Below are 17,502 nucleotides of genomic sequence, written 5' to 3'. Positions count from 1 at the left end.
AACCTATTTCATTACATAGCTAGCAGTTCCAGTTATGCGGATGTCGCATCCAGTGTACCAGCAGATGCGCTCCTACTGCCTAACACACTATCTGCCACTCCACGAGTGACTTGACCATGAAAAGCACTGTACAAATTAGACAGCATCATGGACGTCCAGAAGGTGGGTATCCACACATAGGTAATTTCATTAAAGACACAATAATTTCAAAATGCATTTATTCAAAATAGTAAAAATAAATATATTGTTTTGTCATTCCAGTATGTCATATCTTCGTATGTATATAAATGAACAAAAAATACAACTGAATTATAATCTGTAGTTTTCAATAAATTACATGTCAGTTGCTGCATCCTGGTAGTGATTTCATTTGAAACCAGACATTCAGTAAAAGTTACAGATCAAATCACTAAATATTGTCACATTACAGTGTATGGTCTTTATCTCAATTCCGTAAGAGTATCTTCCTGAAGCACTTGCTTTCATTACACCTTCTGATGGTAAAATATTGTTAGAGGCAACTGTGAATCTGCACTACATGGTTGCACACATAGATGGCAGAAACACCATTTTTGTAGCATTCAAAACATCAAAATGAGGCCTCAACAAGCAAAAGTTATCCACTTTTATGTCATCTACGAGGGCTGATCAACAAAGAGTGAGACTCATTATTATTATTTCATTATTATTGTTACTCTGGTGGAAGGGTTACATGATCTTTTTTAAAGTAGTCCTTCCCCGACTTGAATGCACTTATGAGAACATTTCTGCCAGTCTGCAAACACAGGATGTAAGCCATTCTTTGTGAGATCGTTGAGAATCGCCTCACATTTCTTCAGCACTGCTTGCGAGTCCACAAAATAATGGCCCCGTAGCTTTGATTTTGAGTGCAGGGAACAGAAAAAGTAACCGGGGCTAGGCCAGGTCTATAAGGAGGATGTGGTATACAGGTGATGTTGAATTGCACCAAATATGCCATGACTTGATTTGCCACATGAGGTCGTGCTTTGTCATGATGAACTCGCCATCCATTCCAATGAAGTTGTGGCCATTTCTTTGCAATGTGCCTCCTCAGTGTCGCCAACAATGACGTGTAGTATTCTGCTGTAATGGTAGTGTGGAGGGAAACTCCATGCTGGAACACCATTCCGTTACAGTCACAGAAAGATATCGCTGTCACCTTACCTGCAGATGGAAAAAATTTAACCTTTTTTTGTGTTGGAGATCCTGGCAATTTCCACACTGTGCTGGCTTGTTTTCCTTCTGGGTCATAGTGGTGCACCCACAACTCATCACCAGTGATAACCGATTCCAGAAAAGCATCAGATTTTCATATGTTTCTGTGGCTGTATGCTTTAAATGACATCAGAATTTGATTGCTGCATACTGCTTCTCCATTGTATGTTGTGAGAAATGCATGCAGTGCCTAGAGCAAAGAGTGTTGGTGCCAAACAAAGGATCCGATGATGATGCTATCTCTTCGTATTACATACGAAACTGCAGTCCTGTCCAATATGCACATTACAAACATGTAATGATACAGGATGCTGTTCAAAAAAATCAGTCTCACTCTTCGTTGATCAGCCACCGTACATGCTATGAAGGTCTGTCAGTCATACGGTGACACTACACAAAAAAGCAATAAACAAAAGCATTAACACAATATTGGGTTCATTTGATAAGATATTATCTTTGAAATTACCTTAAGCCTCATGTGTTCTTTCTCCAGTTTTGCCAGAGCAGCCACATGGCCTGATGCTAAATCCATCACATGAATATAATCTCTCACACCTGGAAAAGAAAACCTGATGAATATTTATAGGCCCAAAAATATTTTTACATTTTATAATGCTCTCTCTCTCTCTCTCTCCAAGGCACAACATCCTTTAGAGCCAGAAATTCCAATGAATTTTTATATGGGTGATGAGTGGTCAGCATAACAAGTCCCATCGTCAATACTTTCTGGCTTTTAAGACCAAAGTCCCTTACTATTGTTTTCAAGTAGCTACTCAATTGAACTTGCAATGATGGGGATTGGACCCAAGACTGCTTCCACTGAAGGCATGAGAGCTAACTATTCAGCTAAGCATGAGCTCTGCCAAAAATTATAATAATAATAATAATAATAATAATAATAATAATAATAATAATAATAATGTTTCTAGTAGAACTGACCCGATTCCACTTTAAACTGATCCCCATACCATGCCAATTCTCCTACTGATGCTTAAAAATTGTAATAATTTAAAGTTGTTCAAAATATTATAGTATTCCACTCCAATTATATGCATGAATTTATCAAGAGTATTACTTTAAAACATACAAGAATTACATCAGAATATTAAAATATATGTTATTTAATTACAAAATTCCAGTCCTCTTTACACAAAACTGATACAAAATAAAATTTTTTTGCATAATTTCCATGATAATTAGACTCCGTGAAAGTGTTGTGCAGTCTCTTTGAGGACCACAATGCCAGAAAAGTATTTGCCGATATGGTAAATACATTCCAACTGTGATTCTTTCCAATACTAATACCACTGGTATCAGCTGATACCAATACATCAGCATCAGTATTGGTTCGGCCCAGGGGTGTATATTCGGAGCTATCTAGGCTAGATAAGCCCAGACTCAATGACCAAAATACAGAAAAAAATATCTATCAGAAAATGTGCATACAATTGTTCATTTCAATAAGAAGATGAACCTGATTTCTTAGGAGTTGGCACCTTGATTTCTTAGGAGTTAGAAACATTGCCCGCTTTCTTTGAATTCGCGAGGCCGCTGGCCCCGGCCGGCACCTCCGGGGGGGGTGATGGGCAAATGTGACAAGGCTATCTTAAGGATCACCCAATCAGTGTTGCAAACAAATTTTTCCCAGCATGTAATTTCCCCAGGAACAGGGAATTGTCAAGTCGAACTGTTAGAGGAGAGGGAACAGGGTTGCATATGGCAGCAAATTCCCTCTGAACTACCTCAACAGTCTGGGTCAATGTTGCAAACCAGTTTTTTCCAGCATAATTTTCCCAGGAACGGAGAATTTTGAAGCCAAATTATCGCAGGAAATTGGAAAGTGTGGCATATGGCAGGGACGAGAACATCAATGAACACTTAATGACGGGTTGAAAAACAGGTCGTTGAATTTCAAACAACTAGAGATACGGTGGGAAGTAGAAAATTGTTGGCTGACCAGGAATGGTTTATGAGTACATTTAAGAATTACCGAAATGACAAGGACCAGTTCTGGTCTAGATTGCGTCGAGTGATCTTGGTGCTTGGAATTTATTTAGAGGCAGCTTGTGAATGCACTAGTGAGTGGATTGTATTTCTGTGAATGATATGTGCTGTGTTGTGTAGTGAACTGAAATGAGGGGCATAATTAAGAAGCTGTCTATTCGGCTTAAATTTGATGATAAGCTACAAATCGGTGTGGACTTTTCTTTTATGCCCAGATAAGCTAATGGGGATTGGACCTACAGTTAAAGTGGTATCCGAACCACCATGTATCGAACCTGGGACCCCTTAGTTTCAAGACAACAGCATTACCATTGTGCCAACAAGGAGGCCCGAACTTCAAATCATGAAAATAGGTAGGTAGAACTTTTATATTTAATAAGAATGAAATTCTTGAAATCCTTTCCTTACTGACATAGTGTACATTTCCATATTTTATTTATGAGGTATATATTTTTAATTGCAGTGTCACATCACTTCAACTCACCACCCCAAATGAGTTTAAAAAAAAAACACCCTCACCAGGAAATTATTGTCCATTCAAACACTATGAAATGGTGTGATACCCAGGTTTTTAACCCAGTATACGCCACTAGTTCAGCCAATAATGGTAGCCAATACGAAAATAGTTCCTGTCATAGGAACATTAAGGAGAAGTAGAAAGTGCTATACACCAGGCACATATCTAGAAATATGTTTTGGGGGGTCCGGACCAGGTGCCTTAGGAATAATAATAATAATGTTTAAATTAAAATAATTATATTAAATCAAATTAATACTAATTAAAATACATAAATTAATATTATATTATTATTACATGAATAAGTAAAAAGACTGTATAAGAATATAGATATAACAGTGCATATTCATTACATAGCTTAACTGTAGTTAAGATCGGAATAATTTACATAAAAACAAGTGCCCTGGCAATGAAATTAATGTCAAATAGATGAAGAATTGAATATTTATCAAATAACAAAAATGATGTTACCTGTAGTTGGAGAAAAGTAAGTTTCTGCTTAATATTTTATGCATATTATTTTGAGTAGTAGTGTACACAAGTCTTCTTTGTAATGTCATTCAAAGCCGTATGATCCCAAATATAATCCTTGTCTTCCAATAAGTTCAGAGGAAATTATACAACAAAGGCTAAACGAATATATTTTCATTGTTTAATTTTAGTACTTAATAAGTCCTTCAGGTGGAGGGGAGGGCATGGACCCTTCCTCTAAATACATCCTTGCTATACACCCATGAGATATCCAGCAACAATCATCAACACACAACACAAGTCTCATAACATCACCTCCACCCTCCTCCTCCACACTGGCTGAGATCATGAATGTGCTGGGATCCTTCAACATTACAATTTTGAGTGTATCAGCAATTAAGCTATTAAGACTATGTTTTATGAGGTCCAGAACAGAATCTAAGATCTAAAATCTCCTTACGTATTATAACAGCCAGGCACATATCTAGAAATATATTTCGGGTGGGGAGTGGGGGGTCTGAATCAACTGTCTCACAATAACAACAATAATAATAATAAAATTAAAATAATTATATTAAGTTAAGTAAAATAGTATTAATTAAAGTATTCAAATTAATTACTATTATACTTTATTAAATAAATATGTAAAAAGACTGTATAAGGATAGTGATATAACAGCACATATTCTAGCTTATCTACAGTTAAGGTCAGCAAAATTTGTAGGAAATAAGAAAGCAACTGACGTGGCAAGGAAATTAATGTCAAATGAATAAAGATTTCAATATTTATTGAATATCAAAAAAAGATGTTAGATCCAGTTGACCAAAAGTAAACTTCCTAGTAATATTCTATGAATATTATTATAAGTAGTAATACATTTTGCATAAAACTTCTTTGGTACTGTCATATGATCACAATATAATCCTTGACTTCCAATAAGTTCAGCAGAACTAAATGACCCTCCATTAAACAACAAGTATATTTTCATTATTTAATTTTAGTTATTTTATTTTTTCATTGTCTTCATTATTTAATTTTAGTACTTAGTAAGATCTTCAGGGGGGGTCGAACCCCCTGGACCCCCTCCCCCTAAATACGTCCTTCATAACAGCTGTACAAGGGGCTCAGCACACAAAATACAAGACATGACCAATACAACAACCCCTTACATGATTATACTGACTGTAAAATTTCGATCTGACCAAGTCTAATAAGATTAGTATTATATAAGTGAGACAGAAGATCAAAGCAAAAACAAAAATAATTTTATTAACACTAACCTCATATACAGCCAGGAGAGTATTGGCATTGTTAAGGACTTATTGAAAAACATGCTGAAAGTTCTATAACTTACACCCTATCTTAAAAAAACAACATCGTATCCTGTATTGTCTCTTAATTTTTAACTGTATGGGGCTTGTCCCCCAAAATGAAATAGGTGTGTTTTAATGATTTCATAACAATGTCAATTTCTCATGACAGCACAAGGCATGGAATACATATAATTTGCAAGGGACAGACTACATTAACTAGTGTTATGCTGGCACTGACAGATTAGTTTACTGGTAAAATTACTGATATTACAATAAATATATCTAGAAATAGCTTGAAATTGAGTATAATTTTGCCATATTTTTCTATGGCAAATCCCACAAATGTAATGGACGCAAACTAGTTAAAAAGCTGGCTGGTTGGCTGATCTCACCACAAAAAATCTTGGTTTGAGTTCCAGTCTATGCACGAGTGTTCTTCATCAGTTTGATCCAATCATAACTCATTTTCATTATCGTACTTAGCTTAAAAAGGCAGAAAAGTGGCATAAAAATACAAAATTAACAAAAGAGGCAAATTAATAACTCATATGTCAGTTCAATTGTAAGTTTCATAATTTCTCAAACATTTAATTACACAATCATTGTTTCATTTTGAAATTATAACCTCACCTGTGCCATCCACTGTGTTATAGTCACCACCAAATATCGTTAAGCTCGGCTTCTTTCCTATTGCAACTTGTGCCATGTACGGCATCAGGTTTGTAAATGCTTTGGTTGGATCCTCTCCAATAAGACCTGAAGGGTGTGCTCCAACGGGATTGAAGTAACGAAGGGAAATTATGTTCCATTGCTGAAAATAATAAAGCATTGTATGATCACATTATAATTACTTCAATGGCACAATTTTCTATTTTTTCTATGTACGAGGTGTGGCTAGAAAACAACCGGATTGATGTTGCTGTCGACAAACGGCAAGCGCTTCAAGGATAAGCAGTGCATGGGTGTATAACGTGATATCTTGCCTATCTGCTGTGTGATTGCCCAAGGTGCACGGCGCTCAGTTCTTCTGTAGTTTGTGGACGAAGTGAACCATACATCTGTGCTCCGTCGGAAAAGAAATTAAGTGTGAAAGTGGAACAGCGTATCAATCTAAAGTTTCTTATCAAACTCGGAAAATCCGCCACAGAAATTTATGGTTTGTTGAAGGAAGTGTACGGAGATGTGTGTTTATCATGCACTCAAGTATTTGAGTGGTTTCAAAGGTTTAGAGAGAGACAAGAAGTGATTGCGAATGACAAGCATCCTGGACGGTCTTGCACATCAAAAACTGAATCAAACATTGCAAATGTCGGTGAATTGATTCGAATTGTGTACCCGAAAGTCAAACTGTCAACCAACAATATTTCATTACGATGCTGACGACCCTTCGTGGGCGAGTAAGAAGACGACGATCTGATTTGTGGAAAAGCAAGTCATGGATTCTTCATCAGGACAATGTTTCTGCCCACACGGCATTGTCAGTCAAGGCTTTATTGGCCAAGTATGGGATCCCAGTGTTAGAACATCCACCCTATTCACTGGATCTTGCTCCATGAGACTTTTTTTTATTCCAAAAGGTCAAATCAGCACTGAAAGGAACCAGATTTAAGACTGTAGAATGTGTGAAAACAAAAGCAATGAAACAAAAGTCATGAACATGGTTTCAGAAAATGATTTCCAGCACCGTCTCCAGCAATGGAAGATTCGTATGGAGTGGTGTATCGATAGTGCAGGGGAGTACTTTGAAGGGGATAATGTTCATATTGTACAAAATAACCAATAAAATATTTTGTAGCAACAGTCAGTTTTTCTTTCTAGTCTCACCTCGTAATTTGACTGTTCCTCAAATCCCCTCCTCACCAGTCATTAAGAATTGCCTATATCATAAACACAATCATGGTAGTCTCAGCAAGGTATCCAAATTCCATGCAGGAGACCCAAGTTCGATTCCCAAGGTGGATGATCTAAGGTTGGAATTTTTCCAACATTGTCCCTTAATTAAGTAGATCTAGGGTTCAACCACCTATAAAAATAAATATCTGGAAGGTCAAGCCTTCGAGAATGTGTGGAGCCCTGCCTCCACATCCTCTTACGTGTATTGAGAATGGGAAACCATTAGTTCGTTATTTTTTTCTATATCAAAAACACCTTCATGTTTGTAGAGTGACAGCGATCAGTACATTGGGTCCTATTCCCCCTGTTACTTGACATCCTACACTGGACTCCAGTACCTCTATTAATTATCCTTACAAGGATGGGTCAACACTGAAAAAGAGTGCATTTTGTTGTATGTAAATATGAGGGCTACTCAGAAACAAACTTACACTGAAAAGTGCATTTTGTTGTATGTAAATATGAGGGCTACTCGGAAACAAACTTCTAATTAGCTGATAAAAAAACAGAGAATAAATTGTTTCCACAAAAGTTTCAGCATCAGCCTGTGAGGGCCAGAGCCTACATACCGACTGCCAGCTTCACTCCCACCTGCCGTGGTGGGAGACCATCCAACCAGTTACAGGGCAGGGTTGGGTCAGCACCACAACCCCATATTCCCCCCCCCCCCCATTGTTGTAGATTTCCATGACTGGGTTACTCATTCATAGCTCCTCAAATTTCCTCATGATGATGGGTGGCCACCGGTCCTATACACAGTCATCATTATCATCATCATCTTTGCCGTTTCCTGCCTCTGGCTGGGTCGGCATAGAAGTCAAGCCTACAATTCTTTCCTGGTCTTCCACCACTCCTCTCTTTCCATGGTGTTCCAATCTTGTCCTATTCTCCTAACACTCTCCGCTATCTGCTCTTTCCACCAACATCTTGGTCTCCCCCTTGGCCTTACTCCCACTCTTTGTGCATTGTAAGCTCTTACTGGTAGTCTTTCTGCATCCATCCTCTTCATGTGTCCGAACCATCTCATCTGTGCCTGATCTATCATGTCCTGAAGCTTCACAACACCCACTGTCTGTCGGATCTCCTCATTCCTTATTCTATCCCTTCTAGTCTTCCCCAATATACTCCTTAAAAATTTCATCTCCACTGCCTGCATCTTTGTTTGTCTCTCTCTGTCATTGTCCAAGTCTCTGCTCCGTACGTAATTATTGGCACATAGTATGTGTTATACAGGGTGATTGGTAATTCGACCTATTCCTGGAAAGGGGTATTACTAGAGTACATTTGCAACAAATTTGACCCTATGCACCGGGGGTCGGAAATAAATGGGTTTCGAGTTATTGCAGTTTGTAGATTTTCGCGACATATTCCGACTTGCGACCAAAAAACTACTAATTGTGAAAAAACTACTACACCCTGGGCACTTAATCGACACGTTGCTAACAGCTGACGAATGAGTGACTACTGGGAAAAAATTCATGCCCAAAATTCCCATACCCACAGAAATAAACAGTCATTGGAGCACACGTCATGAAGAAATTTGGAAATTATCGTTAAATCAAAGAGGATTACTCAAAAAAATGGTAACACACTTAGCATAAAAATTATGGAAAAAACTTCCTCGTTTCATAAGCTCTCCAAAAAGATACAAATGTTGTCAATTGGCACACGGGTTGGGGGGAAAAATCTGAATAAAAAACAGAGAAGGTGCGTTGTAGACCCCCATCATCTGAGAAGAATTCTGTGGACGGACGAATCCAAATTCGACCACGATAGTATTACGAATTTTCATAATGCGCATTTTTGGTCCCCTAAGGGTCATAACCCCAGAAAATCTAAAGAAAAGGCTCACCAGAGAAAATCTCACTAAATGGGAATCGTCCACAATCATGTGATGGGGCGATTCTATCTGCCACAAAACCTAAATGGCATTACCTACGAAAACTAAGGGAAGAATTGACGACGCTGCTGGAGGATGTGCCGCTCACCACAAAAAAGGGTATGATTTACCAACATTATGGCTGCCCAGACTGCTATTTCTGGGGTGTGCGACAGTGGCTGGACAACAATTATCCCATGCGATGGATTGGTCGAGGCGGCCCGACCCCCTGGCTGGCGAGGAGTCCCGATTTGACGCCATGCGACTTTTAGATTTGGGGTCACATGAAAGAGTTAAGTCTACAGTACACCAGTGGATTCCCAGGAAGAGTTGAGAGAGAGAATTGTGACAGCCGCCTAATACATAAGGGACTGAGTGTCAACGCGAGTGACTGTGCCTGAAGCACGCTGCAGGTTGCGTGCTTGCATATGTAACCGGGGAGGCAATTTGAACAGGATTTGTAGTTTTTGTAACAGTTAATTCTGACAACCTGGAATCATGAGAATGGTAAATAACATTATTATTTCACTCATTTTCGTTCATTTATTTCTCACAACAGACAACTTCTTTTCACTTTACAAAGAGGTCTACAACGTGCCTTCTCTGCTTTTTATTCAGATTTTATCCCCAACCCGTGTGCCAGTTGACAACATGTGTATCTTTTTGGAGAGCTTAAGTTTTCTCCATAATTTTTACGCTAAGTGTGTTACCATTTTCTTGAGTAATCCTCTTCGATTTAAACGATAATTTCCAAATTTCTTCATGATGTGTGCTCCAATGACTGTTTATTTTTGTGGGTATGGGAATTTTGGGCATGAATTTTTTTTCCCAGTAGTCACTCATTCGTCAGCTGTCAATTAAGTGCCCAGGGTGTAGTAGTTTTTTTCACAATTAGTAGTTTTTTGGTCGCAAGTCGGAATATGTCACGAAAATCTACAAACTGCAATAACTCGAAACCCATTGATTTCCGACCCTCGGTGCATAGGGTCAAATTTGTTGCAAACGTGCTCTAGTATTACCCCTTTCCATGAATAGGTCGAATTACCAATCACCCTGTATATTACCTTCTTGCATTTCATAGGTACATCCCTGTTCCATATTAAATTTCGAATGCTTTGACAGAATCCACCACCCATTTGTCCTCTTCTCTGTTTACCTCCTCATTTATTCTTCCACTTCTCTCAATTATGCTTTCTAGATATTTGAAACTTTCCACTACCCTCAACTCTTCCCTGTCAATCTTTATTCTTGGTTCATTTCTGGCTCTGTTTCTTGTTATTAGCACCTCTCTTTCTTTTTGCACTGAATTTCATTCCTGCTCTTCTGATTTCCTCATTCCAACCATCAAGCTGTCTCTGTACTTCTTATTCCCTGTTTGCCCATATTACTAAGTCATCAGCAATCAACAGGGCCTTCGTCTCTTTCTCTCCTATCTTCTTCTCCATCTCTTTGTTAATTGCATCCATTGTAATTATGAAGAGCAGTGGGGAAAGAGCACTTCCTTGTTTTAGTCCATTACTTTTACTGAACCACTCCATTCTTCCCACTGGTGTCTTTACACAGTATCTGGAGAAAAGTTGTTACACTTTCCCCAGGACACTCGAACCTGTGCACGTCCTGTAGCTGGAGCCCAAAGCATGATGCCTTTGACTGCATGGCAATGGTGCAGGATGAAATTTCCTACATACAGATGTTATTTTCACACATAGTCACCATCCAAATTCAGACACTTGTCAGACTCTGGTAAGAGATTATTAAAAAAGAGTGCCACCAGTGTGTTCAGCCTGTTAGCAGCACAGAACTTGGGGTAACCTAATCTGTCTGTGATAATTTCGAAGAAAGTAATTGTTAAAAATTTCAGAAGTTTGTTAGGTAAAGTAAAGTAAAGTAAAAAAGGTAAAGTGCTCCCCTGTGCTTAGCACCACTCCATGAAGGCGTATAGGGGGTGTGGGGGTAATGCCCCACACTTTCTTGATCCGGTCGTGAGTGGGGGTGATGTGATCAGCATCATGCCCCTGACCGCCTTTACCCCCCAGGGTTTCCCCCAGGTACCCATGTTATTCGACGCTGGGTGGACGAGTTTGTTAGGAAGTTCTGAAATCATGAAATGTCACTTTTAAATGAGCTTTTCAGTCACAATTGAATGTTATCCTTGATACCTCTTGGTACACAGACCTACACAATCAGCCCTGAATTTTCTCCACCAATTCCTCACAGCACTGTCACACATAACGTTATTGACTTACATATGACTCATTCAATGATGAATCCCAGTTGCATTATCTCCTGCTTGCAGGAGACATGCCATAGTACCGTCTGACAGCTGACAAGACCAGTGATGACAAGGTCCATTTTTACCAACTGATTCTTTTGTGCACTACTGAAGAAACTGGACAGTGGGTTGATGTGCAGGGGTGATTACTGGTTGCTCATTGCTATCAGACTTTGCAATAGCAACTTTATAATAAATAATAGCCAATCAGTAGGTGATTTCTGAATACCCCTCGTATATACTTTTCCTACACCTGAATCAAGCAATAGACTGTATTATCCCCAACACCTCCCTCTCGAGATGAGCAAAAAGTTTAATTTACATACTGGATATCTTTAGTAAAAACATACAGAGGTCAATTTCTTTCTAGGAAATAAAAACAAAATATAATGTCTGAGGATGGACAATAATAATGACTATGAGAAAAAGTGAAGCTACAACAGTTCTCAGCATGCGTATGAACTAATACATTCTAATTATTTTAATATTTATTTTATATTATCATTTTTAAAGTAAATTGATTTATTCAATACTTTTTGAATGCAACTCAAATGTTATTATTAACTATTACTTAAGTCCACTTTATGTACAGGTAGACTAATCAGGACTGGACCTACAGTTTAAAGTGAATTGCACGGTGGTGCCTCCACCAGGGCTCACTTTAATACCAAGGCAACAGTGTCATCATCACTATCCCCACCACATAAAGACAACCACAGAATAGCACAGATTATCAAGGTTGTCTTCCAGACACCAGAGCCTCAATAGCCTGCAACAATAGTTCCTAGGATGCACTGTAAGAAAAGAAAGAACAACTTGCGAGAAGGTCATGTCAATTAAATAACATGGGAGGCTATGTATAAAATTGAAATAACTCATGTTTAAACCCTAAAATCATAGATAACCACAATCAACTACAAAATCAATTGCAAACCTTTTCTGCAGCTGTGATGTCTTTAAGCATCTCCTCTATGAAGTACTTTGTCCTTCCATAGACGTTCGTCACATTTCCAGTTGGGTGTTCTTCTGTTATGGGGAGATGTTCAGGGTTTCCATACACTGTACATGAGCTGGAGAACACTAGCTGATAGCATTCATGAGATTTCATTACCTGTGAGATAAATAAAGCGGGACAGGTAGATAAAATCAATCTAAACTAGATGCTACATTTTTCTATTGACACAATTGCCTACAGTGGAAATTAATATGCATTTCAATTTATTTATTTTTTCAGGTTCTTTGTATTTGGTGAATTTGTTCTAATGTTTATGTGAGATCAAGGAATCCATGAGTGTTTTAATAAACTTTCGTTATGTTTTAATTCTTTTACAGCTTTATGAAGGGGCTGTTTACACCCTTTTTTAAACTTTACAGTAAAACCTCGTTAATCCGGACCCCAATAAGCCAGACTTGGCTTAATCCGGACAGGCAAAAGGCAAATAATAAAAAGAAAAAAACAGAATGCAAGGTTTTAAATGTGGCTAGAAGTCAACAAGAGAACTTCCCAGAGAAAAGGCAGTCAGCCACTGATGAAATTCTGTTTCCCGTATACTTTGTACTGTACTGTATAGTGTATTTAGGCCTATGCCCTTTAAATACACCATAAACTGAGTTTTAATGCACTTTCTACTGTTCTTTTAGGTTATTCCGGTTAATCTGGACTTTTGTTAAACTGGTTAAATTATCCCCCCCATTAGTCTGTTGATCCCTCGCACCAGTATTCACAGCCACCATACAAGAAATAATTTCAAATTTAACCTTCCACTCTGCAACACACAGGCATATCAGTCATCGTTTTCATATTTTGCACCAAAAATATGGAGTGCCCTACCTAAGAGCATGTCGAGCATATCTAAAATAGAATCTTTTCGAAATGAAGTAAAGAATTTTCTTTTCGCAGAGCAGAGATTGTGTTCAAATACTATGATGTAACTTGTATGTTTATGTTATGTATTTTGTCTACATATTTTTTTATTTTTATTTATTTTTTATTCATTTTATTTTATTTATATGTAGTTGTCTTTTCACAATTTTTGTATCATTTTATTCATACATTATTACAATTACTTTATCAATAGATTTTGTAACTAAATCATACAGTTTATTGTACACTGTATTAATATTGTAATAACATAAGAAATGTAAATTTAAATGTAATTGATGACACGGGTTAGGTGGCAGAACAGCCTCAGGCTGAACATTCGCCCACGTAAATAAAGAATTTGAATTTGAATGTGGTTTTACTGTACTTTGAAGGGTGGAAAATGGCCATATGTGCCAATACATCTAAACATTTAATTAATTCATTCAATTGTTTTACATGCATTGCTTGCTTGCTTGTATATGCATAAAACACTAATTTAAAATTAAAATTAATTACTAGAAACTTTCAAGAAAATGGTATTTCAAATTGTGGCCAAAAGTAACAATATTGTTTGTCAGGGATGCAGTCAAGATTTTTTTTCAGGAGTGGCCCACCAACTTTCAATAAAAAATATGTTAGAAGGGTGTTAGGGTGAAGCAGTACTGAAAAAGGAATTTGCAATTTACCTTCCACTATGTGCATCAATATTAACTATGTATTAGGGATATGAAATTTTAGCCAATATTGATAAAGAACAGACACAAAATTTACCAAAACTGATAACCAATATTCTGCCATAAAATTCCAAATGGTCCTGAAGAATCTAAATGGTTCATTGACTTCCTTAATAAATATGTGTTACCAGATGACTGCAATGCATATTAAGCTGCACATTTAGACATCGACTTTTAAAAAAACTAGGGAAGTATGTTATATGCATATGCATGAATAAAAATTATAACAAAGTGGCAGAATATTGCAGTAAAATTATAAGATATTTCTATATATTGGTAATATCATCGGCAATTTTACTGATAAATTGATTATGTCTATATATTTGCAGATGCTGAGAGGGTACATGGACGTCCACAGGATTTTTTCCAAGGAATGGCAAGCAAGGTGTTTTTTATACAACAGGGATAAAGGAGGCATATTTGTTTTCCATGATAGTGATGCCCCTTCAAAAAACACTCCCTCGGTCTGAAATTATCATGTTTCTGCAACGGCCTTATAATAATTAACATAAGTTACTGTGACTGAAATGAAATTATACGAGAGAAATACATAATTTTAGGTGGATATTAATTTTCCAACACACATTTTGAATGTCAATTGAGTACTACTTAATCTGTTCCACCCCTTCCATGTATTAAATTACTGACACCAGGGGTGGTCCATGCTTTCTACAGCAAGGGAAGCACATGCCATAAGAAGAGAAGAAAACAACAACAACAACAACAACAACAACAACAACGACGACGACGACGACGACGACGACGACGACGACGACGACGACGACGACGACGACGACGACGACGACGACGACGACGACGACGACGACGACGACGACGACGACGACGACGACGACGACGACGACGACGACGACGACGACGACGACGACGACGACGACGACGACGACGACGACGACGACGACGACGACGACGACGACGACGACGACGACGACGACGACGACGACGACGACGACGACGACGACGACGACGACGACGACGACGACGACGACGACGACGACGACGACGACGACGACGACGACGACGACGACGACGACGACGACGACGACGACGACGACGACGACGACGACGACGACGACGACGACGACGACGACGACGACGACGACGACGACGACGACGACGACGACGACGACGACGACGACGACGACGACGACGACGACGACGACGACGACGACGACGACGACGACGACGACGACGACGACGACGACGACGACGACGACGACGACGACGACGACGACGACGACGACGACGACGACGACGACGACGACGACGACGACGACGACGACGACGACGACGACGACGACGAGGAGGAGGAGGAGGAGGAGGAGAAGGAGGAGGAGGACGTGGTCTACCATTAGAATAATCTCCCTCTTCTCTTCAAAATTTCTCAAGCTCAGGCCTTGTTCCAATCAAGTTTCCCCCACAGAATGAGTTCTGTGGACTCATTTCCTTCAGGTCAATTGGACCACAGTAATTTAGTCAAGTCCATTTATGATTTTTTAAACATATCTATTTGATACAAATTTCATACAAGACAAATTAAATTCATTGGAATAACTCAAAGCAAAAATCTAGTTCTAAATTAAAGAAAAAAAACATTACATTATAAAAAGTTTTAGGCAGATTTTGCTGAAAGATAATGCGAGGCTTCAGAATGAGTAGGGCAGTTGAGTTCTCTTTGCCGAAAATCTACAAAGCACACTGAATGCTCCTGTTACCGAAGTGTCTCGAAATGTGTTGAGTGTTACCGACATACCGAAGCCATCTGAGGGCTAGCAAGCAACTACAAGCAAATAGTTTAAATAAAACTTTAAAAATAAACTGACTACATAAGCGTAGTTCATAAATTTGTGGCTTCTATTTTGTAAGGGAATGACTCATTCCATTCATTCGATGGAATAACCACCATGAGTGACATTAAACTCGTATGGAGGTGAATTTATGATTATCATGGATTTTTTCACAGAAAATGTACCAATATGTAAAAATTTGAAAAACACCAAACACTAAATTCACATTATTTTGTGACTTACTGTACATGCAAAATGTGTTACCATTTCATTTTACACACTTGTATGAAATTCCAGGCAATAATTAATATTTGCCAGTGTTATCGCAATTGTAAAATACGAGTTACCTACATATAGGTCATACAATTCAACATATGCCAGTGGGATTTCAGTTAGGTTATCTTACATTACCTGCAAACAAGAGACAATCAACAAAACTTAATATAATTATGGAATTCATCACCAAATCTACAAAGTACAGCTACATTTGTGTAAAAATTTCAATTTGTGGCAATGTAAAGGTAAAGTAAAGGTAAAGTGTTCCCCTGTGCATAGCACCATGCCATGAAGGCGTATAGAGGGTGTGGGGGTAACGCCCCACACTTTCTTGATCCGGTCGTGAGTGGGGGTGATGTGATCAGCATCACACCCCTGACTGCCTTTACCCCCCAGGGTTTCCCCCAGGTACCCATGTTATTCGATGCTCGGTGGGCACCGGGGCCGCTTCCACCGTTAGAAAAGTTCCCGGATTTGAACCGGCCGGGGATTGAACCCGGGACCTTGAGCATAGTAGTCAGACACGTTACCGACTGAGCCACCGTGGCCAATTATGGCAATGTAATTTGGGAAAATTTCAGAAACAGACTAGGTGTGGAGAACCCATGGCAGGCTATGTCAGTGCTGTTTACTTGTAATTTTAACAGTCGTAATTAAAATTACAACACGCTTAACACACTCTGGTTTACACATCACTTTGCTGAATATATTTTATGATACTGTACAAAGTACATACGAGTTATTGACTTTCCTGCAGAAAGTCAATTTTCTTTAGTTAATAGACAGTAAAGTTTCCAAATTTATGTATTTCCCTACTTTTATGTCGCTTTTCTGTAACTTTTGCTAATCATGACAATGAGGATGAATTATTTATTTCGTATCTCTCTTATCTAAGAGTCGCTTTCTGTCACTTTTGGCTAATTGTGAGAGTTAAGAACAATGATGAATGATGATGAGCAGTATGGGAAATGGAGGAGCAGGATGTTCCCATCCTCCCAACTAGGCATCTTTTTTAGTTTTTGTTTGGAGTCGACATTATGGACAGATAAGCTAATTGAGACTGGATCCGAACCTCTATGTGCCTCCGCCGGGTATCGAACCTGGGGCCCTTTGGTTACAAGGTGAGAAAATTTCCACTGTGTCTTCATGGAAGCATTCCCAAAAGTAAAACTTACGTAAAGCATCACTCCATCAGTTTCTCATTTATACCATAGAAGCATGCTCCAGCTATCCCCAAG

At 38.6% G+C, this 17,502-nt stretch overlaps 1 protein-coding gene across 2 annotated transcripts in view; it reads right to left on the bottom strand.

Moving 5' to 3' along the window:
• The window catches only part of LOC145979782 (UDP-glucose 4-epimerase-like), a 72,029-nt gene that overhangs the window by 9,221 nt on the left and 45,306 nt on the right, over window positions 1–17,502 (bottom strand). For both annotated transcript variants that reach the window (XM_083112762.1, XM_083112761.1), the window contains exons 4-6: window positions 12,520–12,696; window positions 6,172–6,352; window positions 1,703–1,791 (exon numbers count right to left, since the gene is read on the bottom strand). In XM_083112762.1, coding sequence (XP_082968888.1) covers window positions 1,703–1,791; window positions 6,172–6,352; window positions 12,520–12,696 — 447 coding nt within the window. The remainder of the gene's footprint in view (window positions 1–1,702; window positions 1,792–6,171; window positions 6,353–12,519; window positions 12,697–17,502) is intronic.

This window comes from Lepisma saccharinum, chromosome 26 (assembly GCF_977018435.1).
Source record: "Lepisma saccharinum chromosome 26, izLepSacc3.1, whole genome shotgun sequence".
In the NCBI taxonomy this organism is placed as follows: Eukaryota; Metazoa; Arthropoda; class Insecta; order Zygentoma; family Lepismatidae; genus Lepisma; species Lepisma saccharinum.
This window is presented reverse-complemented; position numbering and strand designations above follow the sequence as displayed.